Genomic DNA, 23497 nt, shown 5'->3' on the forward strand with positions numbered 1-23497 from the left:
GTGAAGAAGGAAAGCGCACATGGTCAGACAAGATGGCTGCCGGAAACCAGATGGCTTCAGCTCAATTCTAACAGCGATCTTGACTGTGCTGATTGATGTGTCCCTTCTGGGTTGGGGCAGCCATCTGGGAGGGGTGGTGATCAGGTGCATCTGGTCTTCACCTGAGACTCTGCTCCATGCCAACGCTTTGGAGCCGAGGGGCTCCAGTTGGAGGTGAAATGTTTCCTTCTGTCCATCAAAAGGACGCTGGTGCAGGTGCTAACGGAAAATACCAGCTCAATGTGGTAATACAACAAGCAGTGCGGTGTGGGGTCCTAGACCCTATGCCAGGAGGCACTATGCCACTGGAAAGGGCTGGTCAATCAAGAGATCTCCCGCTGATGAACTACATGGCAGGATCTTTGAATGCCAGGGTTGATGACCTGAGCTGTTGACAGATAGTGGGTCATGACAGGCAGTTATACCTGGAGGTGGCATGAGGTCTCTTCTGCTAAGGGCTAGAACCTTGGCCGATCCTTTTTTGCCACAGAAGAGTACATGCAATGTCAACTGTTCTGCACCTTTCAACATTCCACCTCGCATACACAATCTTTTCACTGCTCAAGCTGAAAGTGCAGGCTCTAAGGTACTAAAGGAGCCATAGAGCCCATACCTCTTCAACATCAAGGTATACTACGGCCTATATTACATCCCATTGCAAAAAGAACAATTGATGGACAGAATGCAGAACAATGTCATACATTCACCCCAGTACAGAGATCTGGGCCTAAATCCATAGTTTTTTTGCTCACCATGCCCTTCCAGTTTGGACCCAGCCATATGCAAATCAGTCTTGACCCTGTGCCCAATGGGAACAGTCCAGCCCGAATGCCAGGTCAGGTCCTCTCTGGAATGGAAACCAGCATCCTAGGACCTGTTTTGGGGTTTCACCCCTCATTAGCCAGGATAGCTTGACTCCAGTGGCATGAAGAGCATGGGAATACCTGTCCCACTCTGGTTGACAAATGCAAAAAGAACAATTGATGGACAAAATGCGGAACAATGTCATACATTCACCCAAGTACAGAGGTCTGGGCCTAAATCCATAGTTTTTTGCTCACCATGCCATTTCAGTTTGGACCCAGCCATATGATAAGTCTTGACACTGTGCCCAATGGGAACAGTCCAGACCATCCATCAATTGTGTTTCTTTTGCTTTCTTGCCCGAAATGCACCAGGTATGCCCAGACGTGGGTCCTGGGCTCACTGTGCCACTGGAATCAAGCTCTCCATTTGATGCAACTGTACAAAACATTGTTTGCTACATTCATTATTTGCAATCCTCAGGACTCGCTTACACTTCCATACGTCTACATTTAGCTGCAGTTGCTGCCCATCTACATAACCCTGCAGAGTTTGTCTTTGTTCAAGATACCAGTTATTAGGCATTCATGGAAGACCTTAAAAGAGTGATTCCGCCTAGAGTTCCACCCACACCAGCATTGAATCTCGATATTATGCTTACCAGAATTTTGAGTCCACCATTCGAATCATTGCACAACTGTTCCCTACTATTCTTATCTTGGAAGGTAGCCATTATCTCACTTAGAAACGTCAGTGAACTCCAGGCATTAAACTTGGACTAACGATTCTTCCAAATACACCAAGAGAGGGTAATCCTTAGAACCAACTCAAAATATCTTCTGAAAGTATTTTCAGCTTTCCACCTCAATCAATCAGTTGATTTACCTCTTTTCTTTCCACAGCCAGATTCCAATGCGGAAAGAGCTGTTCATACCCTAGATGTCAAAAAAGCTCTAATGTATTCTATTGACTGAATTAGGGAGTTTCATAAAACTAAACACCTTTGTTGCTTTTTCATCCTCTCACACAGGAAAACCTATTTCTAAAACGGGCATTTCTAGATAAATGATTAAATGCATTGAGACATGTTCTGCCAAAGCTAAAAGAACTTTGCCTACACCACCTAGGGCACACACTACCCATACAATAGTGGCTTCTATAGCCTTACTATGCAAAAACCCAATAGCTAATATTTGTAAAGCAGCTACATGCACTACACCACACACTTTCATTAAACATTATTGGGTGGATATTTTAGCACACCAATAAGCCAAAGTAGTGCAGGCATTGCTATGTACTGTCTTTCAAAGAACTGCAACGCTCACAGGCTAGCCACCGCTTTTGGATAGACTGCTTAACAGTCTATGCAGAGCATGTGTATCTATAGGCACACATACCATCAAACAAATAATATCACTTACCCTATAAGCATCTGTCAGTGGCATGTAGTTATGCAGATTCACATACGCCCACCCTTTTCCCTGGACACCTGTGGCCGTTGCAGTACCAATCCACTTTCATTTGCATGGACACCTTTTTACTGATACTTCACTCCATTCTCATCCGCCTGTGGGAAAACAATCTAACAATGGAGCCTATGCCCATGCACACTATTATCAAGACTAGTAGTCACTTTGTCTTGTGACTTGATTGACTTCCCGAAGCAAAGCAACTTGCACACATCCGGACCCAACACTAGATGGCAGAAGTATGCCGAGCATGTGAATCTACAGCACTATATGCCGCGAACAGATGCTTACATGGTAAGTTATCAAATCCTTTAGTTGCGAACCTTGCGAGCTGTTATTGCTGGTGAATGCCTTTGGGAACATTAATGTGCATGAATTATGGTAAGGGGGTTGCAAACTTCGGTGTGTCCAAGTAAGGTTTACCTGTAAGGGTTGGCGAACACTTATTAAAGCCATGTATGGTGTTCGGATGATTACGTTTGAGTGCTGCTGCTCACCGAGGATAATACTTCCCCATCCTATTTCTTTTCTTACTACTTATGGTAGTCTGCAGGGATTTCACTAAACCTTCCGATCATGGAATTGCGGTAGGACTCATATACAGCTGTTGCACACATACATTGCCTCCTGCTTTTCCTTACTCTTTTTGGAAAGGGAAACTTGACCACAGCATTGTTGGCTTGACCGTTGAAATTTTGCAGTGCTCCAGGCAATGATTGGGGGATTGGTTCACTGCCAAACTTTGTGAATATAAGTTGCAACAGCTCTCTGAACTTTCCTGCATTTGGAATTTGGAGAGCCAGAGTGATACCCACATTGTCCTCATTGGGACTAAGTCAAGACTTTGCTGAAGATCTTCTTGGTTTGTTGTGAACGTATCTAGGACCCTAATTAAATATTCCTGATTCATGCCCTTATGTGGTTATAACACATCAAATCCTTATAAAGGCATAAGAATCATATCCATATTTAGTCGTAGCCAATGCACTCCAAATACGGCAAGGCTACTTCCCTAGAGTCCTAGAAAGTACAACGCGTTCTTTAAACAAACCAAACCTCCAGCAGCCCGAGAATTCCCCCTGCTTTTGTTTTGATTTGTCCTAGAACTCCTGAGAGTCCTGAAAAAACTGCCAGTTCTTAGTGACAGTTCTTAGTGACGTCTTATGTCCAACCTTACGTCAAACACGGCACCTTCCAGGTATAAATATACCAGCATTTGCCTTAAGCAACACATGGTGGTTTGGAGCAGAGCGGCTATCTACTTACCCAAAGCCCAGCTGATGCGAGTGCTGAAAGAAACCGACCCTCCCATTTGCCGCACTGAGAGAGACGCTGTCTCTTCTCCTGCCGAGAAATCCAGCTCCAGTGTTTCCAGTCACCCTTGCGGGTTGCTGGGAGATCGAGTCCTGAGAACGAGATACAAGACCTCCTTCATTTCAAAACCAAGGTACGGAGCTGATTAGATCCTTAGAGAATTCTTGATTCAGATTCTTGGCAAAACAAACTTAACTGCAGCTCACTTACTCCTTCCCACGTACTAGGCTTAGGTTAGGTACACCGGGGTAGGCGTATTTTAGAAGCACCAGTTGAGTAGGTTTAGTCAACTTTTATCATTGTATGTAATTGTATATATTTTATCAGTTTTAAGTATCATATGGCTCAGAAACCATATAAATGCTTTTACAGTTTTATTTCATAATACTCCTTTTACTGTACGCACTTTACTTTATGATAAGTATTGCAATTGTGGCAATTCACTTCTCTTGCATGAGAAAGAAGACTGCTCAATAAATAACACATTTTATTGAAAACACCAGTCTCTCTATTTCTCTGCACTATTGTGAAACTAAGCATGCACGATTGACTGAGTGAAATAGCTATCTATTGTTTTCACACGACTCTGGAGATATACTCCTTATTCTGGAGGGAGCAAAGTTGTCATGTTTATGCGGTTGTCAGAAGCTAATCCCTTCTTGTCTAATCAGGAAAGTTAACTCCGTCCTGTTCATTCGAGAAAGTTCTAGTGACCTCTTATCTAGCTGGCATACCTAATTAAGTCTAACATATTCAGTAGAGACCTAGTCGACCTCAGTCCTAAGTCTAAACTGCTGTTTGTTATTCCAATGCGCAGAGCCTATTGGGAATATAGGAACTACACTACAGGTTGCTCAGTTACTGCTTGTGAGAAGTTGGCCTGATACAAGGTGATCACTAGAACTAGTGAGCATCATATATCAGTCCAAACAACCCTTATGGTGATTGGTTGTAAGTCAACCTTATAGACCAGCTATCCTAATGGTAGCATGGACAAATCAGTCTTAGGCTAAACTCTTTTGGCATGTGAAGCCAGCTGTTTTACTACATATAACCCTTTGAATACCAAGTGAAAGGACACCACACAGGTTGTTATAAAAAATAAACAAGATATTTATTAATAACAAACACCTCAGAACTCTTTGAGATCAGAGGGCTAAGCACATGACAAGACTTTTAAGAAAAATACGTTTAAGTTGTACGAATTACAATGGTGCCCTAGGGGCATGTCAAACCATATACTAAGTAAGAGGGTTGAGAAAGTTAATAAAAGGAATGGGGCTGTCCAGAGGCTGTAGGATCGCTGGGACTACACTACCCTGACCTTAGGTAAGTAATCGGAGGCCCACGGGACGCGTGTGCAGAGTGTGAACTCACACGCGAGATGCGTAACAAAGTCAATGGACAGTACAGTTTACGAAAAAGGGGAGTACGGACAGTTCTGACTAGTTAGGACTAAAACGACTGGAAATCTGGACACTAGGAGAATTGATCTACCCTTGAGCACCGAAATGCTCTTGTTACCTCACCCACGGGCTGCGGGTGCATAGGTGTCAAAGTGTGTCTGGTTTCCGCGTTGAAGTCTAAAGAGCCTTGAAGAAAGATGCTGCAGGCGACCAGGAAGAAGCTGTCCGGAGTGATCCAAGTGTGGATCAAGGAAGAGGAAGACCTGAAAGCAGAGGGGACAATTTTCAAAGTCACTAGCCAATGACTGGAGTGGAACCAGATGCTGTCGTCGCGATCAGGGGAAGAGTGGACACTTGACTCTGCAGCCACGGGGACCAGGAGGTGTCTTCAATGACCAGGATGGAGGCACGAGCTGTCCCACGCAGGCTCTCGCTGTCGGCGGTGTTGGTTCCGGATTCGGCATCAACAAGCCTTGGCAAAGGCAACCCACGCGGTGAGTGGAAAAGGCGTCTGGTGCGGACCAGGAGGGTCCGGGGTGCTTCTCCTTTGCAGGGAAGCAAGGGCCAGTCTGGAGCAACCCGACCAGCAGTGTGGATTTCAAGGATCGTCGTCTAGGAGGCCACTAGCCAGCCGGCAAGTGACCAGACAACGTGTCGAGCAGCAATCAAGCAAAAGGGCCCCACGCAGATCTCGTGGATGCTGGAGGGCTGATCTTCTGTGCAGGAGCTGCTCTGGGATGGGGCTTCTCAATCCCCAAAGCAATTCGTCGAGCATGCCTCTGAAGTCGTGCTGGAAGAGAAGTGCAGTTTCTCCAAGATGGCCGATCCCACGTGTCTCGTCGCACCCACGGATCTCAGCTGTGCTGCAGATGTAGGTAGAGGTCGAAGAGGTCTGGAAGTCCGGGTCTCGTCGGGCTCTGAAGTCTGGATCCACCAGGGAAGACGACAAAGTGAACCGCTGGAACGCTTGATGGTTCCTGCTTGTGCAGGGTGGTCACTCCTTGGCCACAAGGGAGATTTCTTAAGTCTTCTGTGGAGCAGAACGTCAAAGTCCAGAGTTTCTTCTTTTAAAGTTGTTCAGGAATAGTCTAATTTGGAATGGGACCAGCTCCTACCTTTATTCTCCTAAAGGGGGCTGTACTATGACTAGGTCCCTTCTATGGGTGAACTGGCGAGGGGGTAGTATTCCAATTCGTTTGACACCTTACTCAACATGTTTTGATAATGCTATACCAAATTAGCAATAACCGCGAGGATTATAATGCACTTAAGAGTATATGGTATAGCGTTATCATGGAAACAGCTAAAGGACTTGGTTCCGAAAGCTGAACAGACAGGCCCAGCTCATGCCAGAGCACTATCTCACATAATTCCAAGCACTCTGCCTCTAGGATTGTTAAGGCCTGCCATAGGAGTGACTTATAGGAGGATATGTGTCCATTTTAGGGTTAGATATAGGTATACTATATCTAAAGCAAAGGGTGATTACACCACCTTGCCCCAGCTGATTGATCAGCCAGTTGTGTCAGATTTGGATGGCCAGCCAGGGGTAGCATAATACATGCTGCAGCCCCTGGTAGGCCATGGGTGCACTTATGCCCTGGGTACCTATGGTACACTGTATAAGGACTTACAAGAGTGACCCAATAGCAATTAGATATGTACCTAAGGTACATGGAGTCTTTTAACAGCGAGAGCAGGAAGTCTGGGGTCCTGGATAGCAGGATCCCAGGCCAACTATGTCGAGAACCAGCAAAACACCAGGCAAAAAGTTGGCGGCAACCATAGTCGGATATCCACCTTCCTACACTGCTGCCCTTGCTTAGTGTGAGACCTTCCAGCCCTAAGAATTCTTGTACTTCTAGAGAACCTGAAGTATCTAGTATACTAGAGTAATGGGTCCACCCTTTGAGCCATTGCACAAATGTGAGCTGCATTTTCTCACTTGGAAATTCGCTTTCCTCATACCTATTACATCACTGAGGAGAGTGGGTGAGCTTCAGGCACTAACCATAGAAGAATCATTTTTACAAGTACACCAAAACAAAGTGGTTCTTCGGACTAATCCTACATTTTTACCCAAGGTGATTTCTGCCTTCCATATTAACCAATCTGTTGAGTTGCCTGTGTTCTCCCCTCACCCAGATTCTGTGGCCGAACATGCTCTACTTACCTTAGACGTTAAGAGCATTACTCTACTACATAGAAAGGACAGAACCTTTCCATAAAATGAAACCTCTTTTTGGCTTTTGCTCCACTTCATAAAGGCAAACCCATCTCAAAATCAGGTATCGCACGGTGGATAGTCAAATGCATTCAGACATGCTATGCAAAGCAAAACAAATATTAACAATTCCCCCTTGAGCGCACTTCACTCACAAACTAGGAGCTTCTACGACTTTCTTAGGAAACATCCCCATAGATGACATCTAAAAATCTGCAACATGGTCTGCACCTCACACGTTCATAAAACACTGTTGTGTAGATGTGTTAGAAAAACTGCAAGCTAGTGTGGGCCAGGCAGTTCCACGTACACTCTTTCAAACCACTGCAACAGCTACAGGTTAGCCACAGCTTTGGGAGATTACTGCTATATAGTCTAAGCAAAGCATCTGATCTACAGCTCACATGCCACGAACGGAAAATGCTACTTACCAGGCTACTTACTCGGGTGCAGTCAGGCGCAAGAGAAGTAAGTATCTCGGGCAAGACAGTCCCCGAAAGTCCGGTAAAAGTGTGGCGAGGAACGGTTGCCAAAGCTTGCTAAAGGAGGAGCCTTTCCCAGGTAAGGTAAGAGAAAATGTTGCCATATCCAGTATGTGCCACAATCACTGGTGCCACCTGGTAGGTGAAGGGATGTAAGTCAATGGATCAATATGTTCTGAATGGCCGTGCATAGTGCTATGGCTATCTGTTTCATCACCTAGATTTCAGAGGGTAGGTAAGCGGGTTAGGTACCCCTAGGAGGACATAGGCGAGAAATCTAGGAAGTTCGGTGTCAAGGTATTCGTCCACGTTGTCAAGTATTTGCGTCCTGTAAGTCTGGAGATGTTTGCAGTCCCTGAGAAGGTGAGCCAGTGTACCCCTCTTCCCGCATCCTCTACAACAGTCTGGGCTCAGTTTTGCGTCAGCTTGGTGTAGCCTCTCTGGAGTGTAATACCAGTTATAGACTAGTTTGGTGAATGTTTCAGTGAGGCCTACATGCATTGCTGTGTTGCGTGCACTATAACATGCACTTTCCCATTCCTCAGGACTAAGGCTTTGTTCAAGATCCCTCTCACAAAGTGCACGGCCCGCAGGATAAATGTGGATGTATTGGGACAAAAGCAACTTATACAGATCAGAGATCAGCTTCTTATCCGAAGTTCGTGTAATGAGCCACCGTTCATAGGGAGTGAGAAGCTGAGATGCCTGTGTGCGATTGCCAGGGTACATAGCCCAATGTCGCACTTGTAAGTAGTGCAAGCGTTCGGATTCTAAGAGGCCATATGCAGCCCTAAGCTGCGAGAAGGGGATTATGTCGCCCTTAGCAAAAACAGGCCTAAAGCTTGGCATCCTACCTCTCTCCACAGTGAAAAGGACTGCGGGCCCACCCCGATGCTAAAATCCGGGCTGTCAAAGAGCGATGTAAGTTGAGAAGGGAAGGTCGTTAGGTCGTAGCGAATATTAGCCCAATCCCAGACTGTGAAGGTTGTGCGTGTCACCTGTGAAGCGTATAAGTTGGGGGGGGGTTGGGGGGGGGGGGGATTGATGAGTCTAAGGGAGAAAGGGAATTTTCATGAGGGAAGTGCCCGCAACTGCGCGTTCCTGGAAGAGCCAGTGTTTCTCGGATTCAGCCTGGCTCCATTCAACCAAGTGACAAAACTGTGCAGCGTAATAGTAGAGCGAGAGGTCCGGAACCCCAAGACCTCCTTCGTGAGGGGCGAGAAAACTAACTAGCTTTTTCATTCTCGGTTTGCGCCCTTGCCAGATGACGTGAGTTAGTTCGGATTGAACCTTGCACAGCCAACTGGTTGGAGGTGATAAAGGGAGCATCTGAAAGAGGTACAGTATTTTGGGGAGGATCATCATTTTAATATCTGCAACGCGACCCAGCCACAAAATCTGATCATGTTTCTATCTCCGCAGCTCAGTGCGTATGTGTGTGGAGGTGGGAATAGGGATCCGTCCTCATGGCATGCAGGGTCGCGGCCAATTGAATACCCAAGTAGGGGACGACGTCATCCCACCATTGCTAGGGGTGTCAGGCTTGAATGTCTGCTCGCTCTTGGGGTGAGAGAGAAAGGTTTTGCACTGAAGATTTTGTCAAGTTTACCTTAAACCCGGAGGCATTCGCGAAAGTGTCCAGTTCGTCCAGAAAAGACCCCGAGTCTATCCCCGGGTTGCTAGGGTGACTAACATGTCATCCGCATAAAGACTTCTAGTGTGGGTGCGAATGCCAGTGATGTGAGGGCGATCCCTGACTCTCTGCACCATGGGCTCCATGTAGAGGGCAAAGAGCAAGGGCAATAAGGGGCACCAATGCCTCGTGCCCCTACTAATGGGGAATGGGGTGAACATGTGCCTGTTGATCCAGACAGTGGCTGTGGGAGACTGGTAGCAGTTAAAAATGTGTGTCTGCATCTTCTCTCCCAGGCCAACATCGGCCAGTGCCTGTTTGAGGTAGTGCCAGTGGACCCGGTCGAAGACCTTCTCCGCATCTATGGTGAGAAGCATATAGTCCCCGGGAATGCGGGAGGCCTTCTCTATGAGGTGTTTGACACGTTTGGTGGTGTCTCTAGTTTGCCTCTGCGGAATAAATCCTGCCTGGCCGGGGTCCACAAGTCCTGGCATATATGGGGCGAGCCTGCTGGCCAGGATTCCCGTATATAGCTTCAGATCGATGTTCAGAAGCGAAATGGGTCGGTATGACCTGCATTCTGGCTTGTCCTTCCCTGGCTTAGGAATAACGGCTATCGCCGCTTCCAACATGGAGGGGGTTTGGGGGGGGGAGGGGGATTGCCCCGGGACCTACAAAAGAGTTGAAGTGCTGTGTGAGCAGGGGAGTAAGCGTGAGCAAAATTGCTTATAGAAGGCCACGGTGTAACCATAGGGCAGGTGATTTGCCCAGCTTCAGGCGAGCAATGGCCGCTGTAACTTCCTCCGGCCTGATCTCCCTCTCTATATGGGCTGCCTATTCTGGTGTCCGAGTGGGAAGCCGAGCCTGTGCTAGCTATGCATCTATGTCCGCCCTTTCCAAGGGTTGTTCATCATAGAGGCAGGCATAAAAGATGCGGACGACCTCGGCGATAGCCGCATCATCTGAGTGGGACTGACCTGCGTAATCTCTAATACCTGCACCCCTTCACGCTGTCACGCTTCCCGGATCATTAACATTTTAAGACTAGACTAAAATATCTCTACAGTGCAGCCATGAATGTAAATATACTGATTTAAAGTGGTTTGCTTTGTCTCGACAAAGCAGACCTTTTGCAGAATCCCTTTCATAGGACCATTATGACGATTAGGATGTGTGTGCATATTTCATTTTATAATAAATGTTACTGTGTAATATACTCGACTTTTCATTCAAATGCATCTGAATGTTTGCATGCACACATTTTGACAAAACATGTTTTACAGTGATTTGCTACTAATCAGTGTCATTTTTTTCTTTGTCTAGAGATTTGCTAAAATGGTGCAACCGAATTGTCCACAACTTTGACTGCACTTCCCCAGATACTGCACTGAATGTATTTCATGAGGTAACACGTTTTCAGAAATGTTTTTATTCAGTGTGGTGTAGGCTTTAAATGTTTTGTGCATGTGCTGCTGAGCTAAACCAGAGATTGGACTTGGCTCCCTGACATTAACCAAGAGCTAAACTAGGGACCTCTTTTAAGCGTAATATTACACTAGAAAGGATATTTTGAAGTTATAATGTTTTGTTTTCTTTTTTTATTTATGAAACCAAATGAATATGAAAACATATCACTTCCATAGTTGAATAGATTATATGTTGCATTAATACAATTATAGTAGAATGAACTCTATTCAAAACAGAGCAGTGCAGACAATCGATCAGTCTGCCCCCTTAGAATAAGTTCAATAAAAGTCTCTTCCTACCTATCTGATATATTAAAATCATCTAGTACTCTAGCCGATCGTAACTTGATACGCAGTCATCCCTCATGGACATGCCATTAGATAGGACTCGCCTGTTTGGGGGATGAAGCAGATTTCACTCTTGAGCTTTTGAAGGAGAGCAGGGCTACTGCTCGCTCTTAAGGTCATCTGCTCTTCCTTGTCAACCATACCAGACCTACCACTCCTTTTGCAGTTTTAGAAGAGGTGTCCCATACCGTCATCCAATCTAACCCCAGCATGGAGCCCAGAAGCTTTGCGTTCGCAGTTGTGGTGCCCACCGGTCCTGGGACCAAGCTCTCGGGCTGCTCAGTCCCCAGCCCCTCCTGCATCCCCACCTGCCAAATCCTTTTAGCGTCACCTTTGTTCAGAAGAGCCACCTGGTGGGAGGGAAGATCCAAAGATGATTGCTTGTTGGCGGGTTATAACAGTAGTCAGTTGGTTCCTGCAAATTATTCAGAAAGTTCCTTTCTGCAACGCTGCACCTTCCGCCAGCTCCCAATTGTCTGGGTGAGGACAATTTTTCGGTCTTCTGTCTTGTGGCAGGAAGCACATACCTTTTTGGCCAAGCTGGCTATCTAGAGGGTGCATGTGCCAGAAGTAGGTCATGGTTGCTATTCCCACTCCTTTCGGGTGCCCAAGAAGGACAGAGGCTATTTTAGACCTGCGTGCTCTTGACGCCTTCCTCAAGAAGAAAAACTTCAAGATGCCCAGGTGTTGGCAGCCAGTTACCCTAGAGACTGGATGGTAGTGTTGGACTTGCAGGATGCCTACTTCCATATACTTGTCCTAAAGACCCATCAGTGCTACCTACAATTTGTGGTGGGGCAAGAACATTTTCAGTTTGATGTGCTCTCCTTTTGTCTCACTAGTGCCTCTTGGTTGTTAACCAAAGTGATTGTGGTGGTGGAAGCACATCTTTGAAGGTCAGGTGTGACAGTCTTCCAATACCTTGACGATTTGCTGCTAAAGGCGAACTCGCTTCAGGCAGTTGTCGCCCAAATCCAGACTTGGTGGGTATCAGCTCAGCTAGTCTCATCTTTGAGGTTTACTGTCAACATGCCAAAGTCACATCTGACTCCTCCTTAGATGCTCTGCTTCATTAGAGCCAATCTGGACACGGTTCGGTTTTGTTCCTCTCCACTGGAAGAAAATAGTCCAAGACATTTGGGCTGTGGTCCCGATCTTTCAACCTCACTCATGGATTTCACGGAGGTAGACTCTGAGGCTGTTCCTTGGATTTATGGACTCCTGCATTTTGCTGGTTGAGCAAACCAGGTGGCATATGCAACCTCTGAAGTGGGACCTGAAGGCTCAGTGGACCCTTCATCAGTGGGACCTCTTCAAACGCATGCATATTTTGAAGGAGACTGCAAAAGATCTGTAGTGGTGGTTACTGGACCTTGACTTGAACAGCAGAAAGACCCCCACTCCCTTTCCCATACAAATATAACAGTGGAGACTGACTTGCTGCTGCTAGGATTGGGCAGCCATCTGCGAGGTGGAGATTAGAGGCCTCAGACCTTCAGTGGATCCACGGTCCCATATCAACCTTCTGGAGCTTAGTGTCATAAGCTTGGCACTGAAAGCCTGCCTTCAGTTTTTTAAAGGGATGCTAGTACAGGTGCTCTAGAACAAAACCCCTGTCCTGTGGTACTGAAAGAAACAGAACAGGTTAGGGTAACATACCCTGTTCCTGGGGCCTTGCACCACTGGAAGTGGCTGGACCAACAACGGATTTTCCTGGTGGTGAAACTGCTGGCAGGATCACTGAATACCAGGGCAGATGACCTCAGCTGTCACCTTCTAGCGATCCTGAGTGACAGTTACACCTAGCGGTGGCGCACGGTCTCTTCTGCGAGTTATGAGAACCCTTCATCATGCCACAGGGGAACCTTAACTTGGCTCTTACCTTCCTGATGTACACTTCATTTTAGCCACTTCACAGCTGTGTTACAGCTCCTCATCTTTAAGACAGTTTCTTGTCAAGTAACATGTGCAGTGTTATAGTGAGCTTTAAGCTCTGTGTTAATCGGCCATTCGCCACTTTCTTACCAGCCAAACAGGTTTTGTGGACATGGACATCTTTCATGCCTAAGGTTGTGACACTGTTCAATATTGGTCAAAAAACATCTTACCAGCATGCTTTGGTCCACATCACCCCTCTAAGGAGAAGAGACTCCATTGCTTGGACCACAAAGGAGCACTGAGCTTTTACATTGATTGTACCACAAAACACAGTTTGCACTATCAGCTCTTTGTAGGGTTTATTCGAGCGAAAAAAGGCAAAACCATCTGAAACAAGACCCATCTCCCGCTGATTTGTGCACTGTATTAAGATTAACCCTGGGCGTAGTGCGCGTAGTACCGTGACACGAAGTGCACTTTGCACTACACGAACTGCGAAGTGCACTTTGCACTACACGAACTGCGTAGTGCACTGTGCAAAATGCTGTTCGCACTGATTGCACAGTGCTGGATGCTTGTTCGCACTTTTGGAATCAGTGCAAACCGCATCTTGCACAATGCAAGCAGTCATTTTCTGCCGCTCGAGTAGATTTCTCAACGCGGACTGGTAGTTTCTCATCGCGAGTAGTCGCAAGCAAAAAATTACCGCTGTACTACGCTACGCGTGTTTGCCCGCTGTACTACGCTACGCGTGTTTGCCCGATGTACTACGCTACGCGTGTTTGCACTGTGCTACGTGCAATTCGCGTTGTGCAAAGTAGCGAGCGTAGTACTTCGCCCTGGGTTAATTAAGATTTTCTGTGCATTTACCAAAAAGAATCAAGAAGAACCACAAGCTCATTCCACTAACCGATAAAACTGCTACAACGGCGTTGGTTTGCGAAGTTTCTGACCTGGACATCTGCCAGGCAGCTACCTGGGGGTCACTACATACATTAATGTAGTACTACTGTCTGGACAGCCAGGTTCACCGAGAGGAGCATTTCGTCTGCTTGGTCTTACCGGATTTTTTGATTTGAGCACCTTCACAGACCCACCTTTAAATAGGTACTGCTTTGGTATCTTTTTAAAAGGTGAGCAATCTACGGTTAGATGTCTCTGTGAAAAAAACTGTTACCTTTGATAACACACCTTCCGGTAGACGCTCTATCTAACTGCAGATTCTTCACTGACTCTTCCATCCTCCCAGTTCTGTGGCTACACTTTATTCTTAATAAAATAAAATTTCAAGTCCAGGACTCTGCATACTGGTAAAGTTAGTTTGGTTTGGCGGTTCTGCATCTGGGGTGGGGGGGGGGACAGCCGTGAAAAAGCAACTCGAAAGCTGAAGTGGCGCCTATATTGGTTCTTAACATTTCTGGAGCTTTTTGGCATCGGTGTGCAGCGCACAGCGCCACCTACTGGCCGGCATAGGTACTGCCTAAAAGTTTCCAGACACGGACAAGCAAGCACCTCGCATAAATAAGAACTAAATCAACAAATAGTGGATATAATTCATTTTTTTTGATGGGGCAAGCCACAGATCGGTATTGTAGGAAGCTGGCTCTTTATGTAGTGGACGAGAAAGAGTTACACTGTATAAAGAGTCCAGACAAACCCCAAAGGAATTACAGAGGCTCAAATGTCACACCAAATGTAGTGTGGGCAAGCACTTAGGCATATCAGAGGGTACTGCTAAGCATGTATTCCACACACAAAGGCAGTAAGTGAGACACACTCAATAAATAAGAAAACACATACTTTTATATTGATTTAGATACTAAGATCATCAAACGTAAGTACGGTAATGAAAGTGCTTTTCGAGTTATGAATTTTTACCGTTTTTAAAAATGGACGCTGCAATTTCTGAAGCAGTAATTTTATCCTATGGAGGAAAGACATGCACTGCATACAGGTACTTCACAGTGCCTTCGGGACCAATCTCCTGGACTTAATGTAAGTATTGGGCAAGGTCCAAGGCAGCACCAATGGAAAACCTTTGGAGGCTATGGGGAGTCTGGGTGCAGAGGTGTGTTATGGAGTTGTGTGTCCCATAAACTTTAATGGAGAACAGTCTTGTTTCAAAGACTCTGCAAGCTGGGATTGGGAAACCAGTCGGGCTGAACCAACAAGGGGGCTCAGTTCTCACGATGCTTAGGGATGTGTGGAGACGTTTGGTCCTCTTCTCCTCAGGCCACGGCGGCCAGGTGCAGAAGTGCTATGAGGCATCCCGTTTTTGTCACTGGGGACACTTGCAGAAGAAAGGACCTGCACGGAGAGACTGCATGCAGGGTTGGTGAGTGCACTGTGGGCAAACACAATGTGGGCTTTGTCGCTGGAGGGTCGGGGTAACACTCTGGCACAGGTGGCCCGTTTCAACTCAGGCTAGGAGACACAGGTGCAGTGGTGCTTTCTGGTGTCGGCTTGTGGCGGTCCAAAAGATTCATGGGTCTTTATGGAAGACCAGCAGTCCTCCCTGGCCTTTGGAGGCACAGGATATGCAGAACGAGAGGAATTTAGTGCAATTTGGAGGAACAGCAGAGAGGCCGGCAGAGTTGGCGCCAAATCAGTTTTTTTTCTCTACAATCCTTGCTTTTCGCAACTCTTTGGTGTCCTTCTTAGGTTGTCAGAAATCGGACTTCCTAGTGCCAGGGGTTCCCCTAAATACTAGATTTAAAGGTGTTAGGGAAGTGTAAGGTAGTAGCCAATGGGCCACTTACCCCTGGGGTCACTATGCGCCCTATATGATGACTTCATGTGGGGAGCGGGCATACCCCTGTCCCAGAGTTCCTAATTCTGCCATCACCAAGATGGCAGATTTTTATATTTCATATCCATATCAGGTAGCCCACCTTAGGGGTGGACACACATCTCTGACTACCAATTTTCTCACCTGTCCTGGTGCCAAATGAGTCCTGGTCAGGGGGTTGGCACCTCTGAGGGAAGCCATATTCGCATTCCAAAGGCAGGGGGATCTTTGAAGCCCCCTACCTTGGAATGCTAATTTACCAGCTGAAAGAAAGTTCCTCTTTTTACATGGTTAGCCCCCCCCCCCCACTTTTTGCTTGGTTTCGATGTGGTTTTAATTGTAGTGCACAGGGTCCCTGCCAGCCAGGTCCCCTGTGCCAGTGCTTTTACCCCAAAACAACTAGACAATTGATGGCACTTTGCCCTGCAAGTTCCTAATGAACCATACCCTGGATACCTAGGGCCTGGGAGCTGGAGAGGTTCCCCTGGGGCCCCAATGACTGGATCCATGCCACTGCCCTTCCAGCTTGCATCCCCTGTGAGATAGAAAATGGCAGTGGACATGGCACCCTGCCTGGGTGCCATGCCACCCATTACTGCCTGAAGGTATAGATAAGTCACACCTCCTCCCGCAGGATGGGCCAGTGCTCGAAGGGAAGCTTCAGAAGCCCCCCCACCCCCACCTCTGCAAGCAGCTGATGGCAGCCCCTGGTTTTCACACCCACTTTGGGCAGGAAATTCGTAGGGAAAACTTAAGAGAATAGGTGGTGTCCCCACATCCGCCAACTCCACCCCTCAGGTGGGGAAGGCGGGGTAAAGCATATTTTTCAGTCCCCGTCATCTCGAAGATGGGGCGACCCCTCCAATCAGGGCTAGGTCTATGCCCCCTTCCAAAGGAGGGTGGCATAATAGAGGGTGTAGTCACCCCAAGTATAATGCCCTACCTGCTACTCTCCTAAAATGCCCCCAAATGTTGTATTTAGGTGGCTCCCCAGAAATAAAAAATAGATCTGTGACGACCTAAGAAGAAAAGACATACCTGCAGAGAAGACTGAAGATGACTGCCTTGGCCCCAGCTCTACCACCCTGTCTCCAGCTTCTGCGTTCCTGCAACCTGTCTTGCAGCCAGCGACCTCTAAAAACCCAGGGAGTACTACTTCCTTTGAAAAAGACTCCAATCTCCTGTGGACAGCGGACCTGGGCAGAAGAAAACGACTCCTAGGCTACGGATCTGGCTGGAACCACGATCCCTGCCCACTGTGCACCCAGTGTCCATTGCCTAAGTCTGAGTGGCTTACCTGCCCAGTGAAGATTCACCAGCAGCACTGACCTAGAGTCCAGCAGTGGCTGACCATTCCTTACCTCTACGCCGCCGTCTGTAGGCTGAATCCAGAGGCTCCTACTGACCGCGATCTGCTCTGGTAAGAAGACTCGGATTTCGAAAGGCACCACTGCACCCGGAGCCCATGTCCTTGGTGAGCTGAACCGACGGTGCCCCTGCAACTACCTACATCTCTACTTACCTCCACTGTCGTTGGTCTCCCCCTTGCAACCTTTGAGGTGAGGCCTGCAGCCTGTTTGTCAAAAGAAGAAACTCCATTGAAAAGTAGTGAGCGCCCAATGCTGATTTGGCACCCTGCTCCTGGCTGTCCCTGTGCCACTGTTGATGTATGTTTGTTGCTGCTGTGCTTGTGCTAACTCCCAAAGCTGGGCCCCTGCAACCAATCCACTTACCTGCAAGCAGTGTGGCTCATGGCACCCTCGATGTCCATTGAAACTCATTGGCCGAACTCCGACTTTGACCTCTGGACCCAGGACATACAGGGGTGCTAAAGTCCTTAACCCCTTGTAGTACAATTAGATAAAACCTTGTTTTGGGGAAGGAGCATTGGGGAAGGAGCATTGGCACTAAGGTCTGGTTAGCCGGGCTCTGCACTGTGAGAGTTGAAAATCTGCATCTAATTGCTAAAAAGGGGGCAACAAGTGGGGGGATTACTGCAACAAAAACCCAGTTTCCTTAAGATATATTTACAATACAGGGGTAAAACACCAAATATTTGCTTCCAGGTAACCCACAACCGTGGTTGCTGAGCATTCGCCTGTTGATACACTGGTCTGGGAAAGGTGCAAATGGTACAGGTTCAGACAAGTGATCATGACATTGATTCTGATCACGTGTCGATTGGCAAGACAAACCTGGTTGTCAGATCTGATGGAAATGTCACAAGACAGTGATGAGACTGCCAGCTCATCAGGACTTGTTAACAATTCAAGGGGGCCAGGTATATCACCTGGAACCAGCAACCTTCATACTAGCAGCATGGTTCCTGGGAACTTATTTAGATACCTGGGGCATCCACAGAGGGCCATCGAATCTGTAAGAGAATCCTCAAGGCCTACCATGCCAAAATGCTACACCACGAATATCATGTTCATACACTGATGCAACTATGTAGAACTTGGGGACAGTTGGACACAGGATGCTACAGTAGTTGAATACCACACTGACTTGCTAGATGAGAGGCTTTCAGATGTCTCACGTAAGGCACATCTCTCCGGCTACACAACAGGCATTATATGAAGATGTTTTAACATGTTGGTGCTCAAGTGATGTCTAGAAGGGGTAAAGAGGGTGGCTCCGTCATGGTCGTTACACACACTACAGTGAAAACTAAACTTTGTGCTTATGCAGTTCCTGAAGCTTCCTTTCGAGCCTATGCCTAAGGCGGGGCTCAAATCTCTAACGCACATAACTTTTCTGATTACCGTTGCATCCTTGTGGACAGTTAGTGACTTTCAAGCACTCTTAACCCACGAACTTAACTTTCGGATACCTAAGCACAGAGTGGTAGAGGACAAACCCACAATTTCTGAGAAAAGTAATTTTAAATTTTTGTGTAGTTCAAACTATACAGCTACCAGTCTTTTTCCAAAACCTAGGATCCTATGCTGAAAGAGCCCTTTTTATGCTGTATGTCAAGAGTACAGTCGTAGTACCTGTAGTAAATAAGCCAAATCAGGATAGGAAACCAATTATTTATTATCCTATGCGCCAGCAAGAAAGGGTTCACTGGTCACCAAGGGGACCATCGCAAGATGAATAGTTGAAACAATCCAGACATGTTGAAAGACTGCAGGAATAGCTGGTACAGAAACAGTGAGCACATTGGCGAAGGAATAAGATTGGGGGAGGGGCAATCATGGCATTCATAGTGCATGTCTTCATAAATGACGTGTATGGTAGCCACATTGTCTTATGTACTCGCCTTCACAAAATATTTGTGTGGATATCCAAGCTATCAAAGCAGCACAGGTGGGACAAAGTGTATTAACCCCTTCCATGCTCATGACGGAACGGTTCCGTCATGAGCGTAAGGTGGCCTGTGCTTATGACGGAACCGTTCCGTCATGGTTCCATAGGCCCAATGGAACGTTCAGCACCGGGGCAAAATTCGCGCAGGACAGAAGGGGTTAAAACCGGTGTTTGTAAGCACAAACTAATTTCAACCCAGTGGAGGGGAGACTACAGTACATAATTGGAGCACAGCATGTAAATACACAAAAGATTCATGCTGCATAACAAAATGGTTATCAGTAGGAGTAGTTTTGCAGCTTGAAGAATTTTCGAGATTTACATATAACTCTCCCACCACCCCAGGAATAAAGAGCTTTTATGTTGAGGAAATGTGTAAAGAAGATGGAAAGAAATAGCAAGCAGAACAAAGACAATAGTCAGTAAAGGGTTAAATAAAGAATCTGAAGATGGCGAACTCAGAGTGGCTTCCGGGGAAGGTGTTTGACATTGCAAAGGGATGGACAGGACAACAAATGGTGGATGCTGCCGAAGGAAGAAACAAAAGAGGACCACTAAAAACAATCCTGACCCCCCCCCCCCACACACACACACACACACACACACACACACACACACACACACACTAGTTAGCTGGATTATGCACAGCATGTTCTTCAAGCTGAAAGCATCTCTTAAGTAACCATTTTCTTTTTCAGATAATACCGAACAGCACAGATTTGCTCTTTTCAAACCCACTTGTGGTATAAACCGTCCCTTTTCCTCTTGCGCCCAGATACCCTTGACTTTATTCTGGACATGATGAAAAATAATTTTCAAGATCAGTTTGTCACCGCTGTACTGCCTTCTGGGTTACTTCTGAAACACCTCGGTCTATCCAATTATTTGTAGGTCTGGCGAGGCTTGTTAATGGGTGGATAAATGTTTTTTTTTCTTTTCATAGGTCAAGGTCCGGTGTGGTGTTTAGAGCTATTGTTGGGTAATGAAAAAGTGAAGAATCATTGCAGCCTGTTTCTAAACTTTAATATTATTTGGCTGACTTCATGGGACACCTCCTCGAATTATAGAAAAATAGCACTAATGGAAACATTGATGTATTTTCCTAAGAAAATGTATCTTTGTATCCTTTCGTTTCGGTGATAACAGTATCTAGTGATGTCAAAAAACTAGATGCCGTGTTTTTGTCCCTGTCAAATTTGGAACAACAAGTTATGAAAAAATAGTTCTACAGACCGGTATTATTTACCCTGAATTCTTTTTCTGCATCCTTTAGGCATTGGATTGTTTCACTGCAATGCTGTCAAATCAAGGAAGCCGCCTAAACATGGCAGAAAGTATTGGAAGCAAATTAAATATTTCCAAGAAAAAGGTACTGACATTAATTTCTGGTAAAAATATTTTGTGCTGCAAAGCGTGAAACCTGATAATTCATCACCATGTCCTGTGCCTGGTTTGATTTCTTGAAAATAATTTGCGAGTTGTGTAGCTCTTTATCAAAACGCTTTACACAGAATATTTTTGTGTCCTATTATCTTAAAACGATGGAATTGCCAATTATTGTATCAGACTTTGAGGAATTAAAGGTTAAGTTCATAAGGGATGTAAATTTGCATGTTGCTGATTTGCTTCCTGGAGCAGGCTTTTGACATACTGAGCTATTGTACCAGCTAATTAACTTTGTTGCTTTGTAATTTGTATCGACTAGCATTCTTCATGTTGATTATTCATGCTGTGATTTAATGCTTGCCTCTGAGTGCTCTTTTAGTGTGTTCTGATCAAGAACTATCATTTTGAATGGACACAGCCTTTTTTCAGTTCAATGTTGACTTCCATTTGGGTTTGTCCTGTAATTGGATGATAATGATTTTCCTTGCTCAAATATCATCCCAAAAAGATTCAAAACCTGTATAGTTTCACTCTTGAGGAGTTTCCATCTGTCTGAAGTTCTTTTAAAGGTTTAGCAGGATGTGTAATATTATGTACAAGACAGAACAGACAGTTCCCTGAAAGCATGTGATGAGCGTTCAATTGTGTTGTATATGAGAATCTTATTCTATGAACCTACAAAATGTACATGGAACTATTTTTTTTCTTTGTGTTATTATTTGTATGCAAGAGACTAATAGATTTATAAATAACGTAAAACAAAATGTAAAAGTCATGAGTGAGTATCTTTGGTTAATTTTAAACCAAACTAGCAGTGTAACATTTATCAACTTTGCACCACAGGCTGAGTTCTATTGTCACCTTTATAAACCTGCAATAACGGTTGGGGAACTGGTTGTTTCTACTGGAAGAATCGACATTCTCCGAAAACAGACAGAGACTGTTGTTATAGTCCGGTAAGTGCTGTGATTGGCTATTCCGAAGAGGCATGTCCTAACTACAAAGATGTTTCAGTTAGTTATACAAGTAGGTCATAACTTAAATCTTAGATTTGTCAAAATGCTATATTATTTAGAATGTGAGAGAGCCTGGAGAGAGAAATTCAACTGCAGCACAACAGGGTTACCGCTCATGGTGAACAGTGTTTCTTGATGGACCCAGGCTCTTTACACTGGTGTTTCTTCGCATGAACACTTTTTTCCATGATTTATTTTTTTATGGCCAAGCAGTACGCCCTTTGATCTGTCCAGGACGCTTTTTGTTATCTAAAGTTTAAGGAAATGCTTTCCTACTTTATTTCTTGACTTACTCAAACTTTTACTGTCTGATAATTTTCTGAAATGTTGCCATCTCTTTGCTTGTAACACTCATTTCTTGCATGAAGAAGGTCATGTATATGAACATTTGCGGAAGCTGATTCTCTGGCCACTGTTTGAGAGTTGTCACCCCTTCCCAAATGGTGTCTTTCATTTGCATTGCTCTGCTTGTGTAAACTCTTGCTTGTGTCCCCTCCCCATCCGTAGCCATTTCAGGGTGTCTACTTTGTTCTCAATCAGCCATGCATGGTTATGGCAATTCTGATCTCTTTTTTATATACCATTTTGGTTTCTCTTCCATATTTCACAATTTTTAGCATGTCAGCATGTTCCCTCTGCAGACATAGCCGCTTATAAGCTTGCCAATTTCTGTGGCTGCTAGCAAGGTTTTCCTTTATTGAAATCTTGAAAGAGAGCCTTTACCCTGATGATGCAGGTGAGTAGGAGTAGGGTGTAACATGATATTAAAGCTATTTCTGAACGTTTTGCCTGGTTGTCCAGAAGGCTGGTGAACCAGAAAAATCTGACATAAGATATGTGAACACTGTTTCACTAAGGATTGGGAGAAATCAAATTGCATCCGTTGGTGATACCCAGGAGAACTATTAGAATAGAGATTGTTGCACCCAGTGTAGGGAAGTGGATTTCTGTTGCAGTAATCCCCCCCCCCCCCCCACCCCCCCGCACACAACCCCCCCCCCCCCCCCCCCCCCCCCCCCCCCCCCCCACACACACACCTTTTGCCAGTTTTCAGATGCACTTTGACTTGCTGGGCCTTGGGTCCCTGCCAATCAGGTTCCCAGGACCTGTGTTCTTTCTCAAAACTGTACCTTTGCACCTGCAATTGGCACCTCTCATGCCACATGTAAGAACCTTGTAAAGGGACAAAGGGAACTGTGACCAGGGCAGGCCTCTAAGGGCTGCAGCACATATTGTGCCAACCTTGACACACTGCCATTGCAGGCTGCATGTTTGGTGCAGAGAAAAGTGAAGTCAACATGGCACACATACCTGTGTCCCATGCCTCCAACCCAATGCCTATGGTATAGGTAAGACTCCCCTCTAGTTGGGTATTATACCACTAGTGAGGGTTGTAAGGAAGTGGGTTTCTGTTGCAGTAACCCCCTCCCCCCGCACTTTTTTCCTGATAACTGATGCACTTTTCCTTGGTGTGCCCTGGGTCCCTGTCAATCGGGTACCCTGGGCCTGTGTTCCTTCCCTAAAAACTGTACTAAAGCCTAAACCCAATTGGCATCTCTGGCCACATGTCAGCCCCTGGTAAATGGTACCCATGACATTGTGACCGGAGAAAACCCCTAAGGGCTGCAGCACTTATTGTGCCACCCTTAGGGGCCCTGTACCCTGACACCCACACACTGCCTTTGCAGGCTTAGTGTCCTGGTGCAGAACTTACAAAGAGTCGACATGGCACACATCCCTGTGTGCCACGCCCACAAACCCACTGCCCTGGCATACATCAGTCACCCCTCTAACTGGGTGCACCACGCCAGTGGTGTGGGCACAGGTGCATGAGCCCTGTGCCCCTACAGTGTCCAGAGCCATTCCTGGGCACTGTAAGTGCAGTGATGCTATTAAAATTATATGGGGCTGGGAGGTTGTCATTACAAACTC

General features: G+C 46.1%; 1 protein-coding gene across 1 annotated transcript in view; it reads left to right on the forward strand.

Annotated features, from left to right (window-relative positions):
• MDN1 (midasin AAA ATPase 1) overlaps positions 1-23497 on the forward strand; it is a 2142100-nt gene that overhangs the window by 109943 nt on the left and 2008660 nt on the right. Inside the window, exons 11-13 of the mRNA XM_086926648.1 lie at positions 10695-10776; positions 20437-20532; positions 21393-21505. Of these exons, the coding sequence (XP_086782774.1) occupies positions 10695-10776; positions 20437-20532; positions 21393-21505 (291 nt within the window). The remainder of the gene's footprint in view (positions 1-10694; positions 10777-20436; positions 20533-21392; positions 21506-23497) is intronic.

This window comes from Lissotriton vulgaris, chromosome 6 (assembly GCF_964263255.1).
Source record: "Lissotriton vulgaris chromosome 6, aLisVul1.2, whole genome shotgun sequence".
Taxonomy (NCBI): Eukaryota; Metazoa; Chordata; class Amphibia; order Caudata; family Salamandridae; genus Lissotriton; species Lissotriton vulgaris.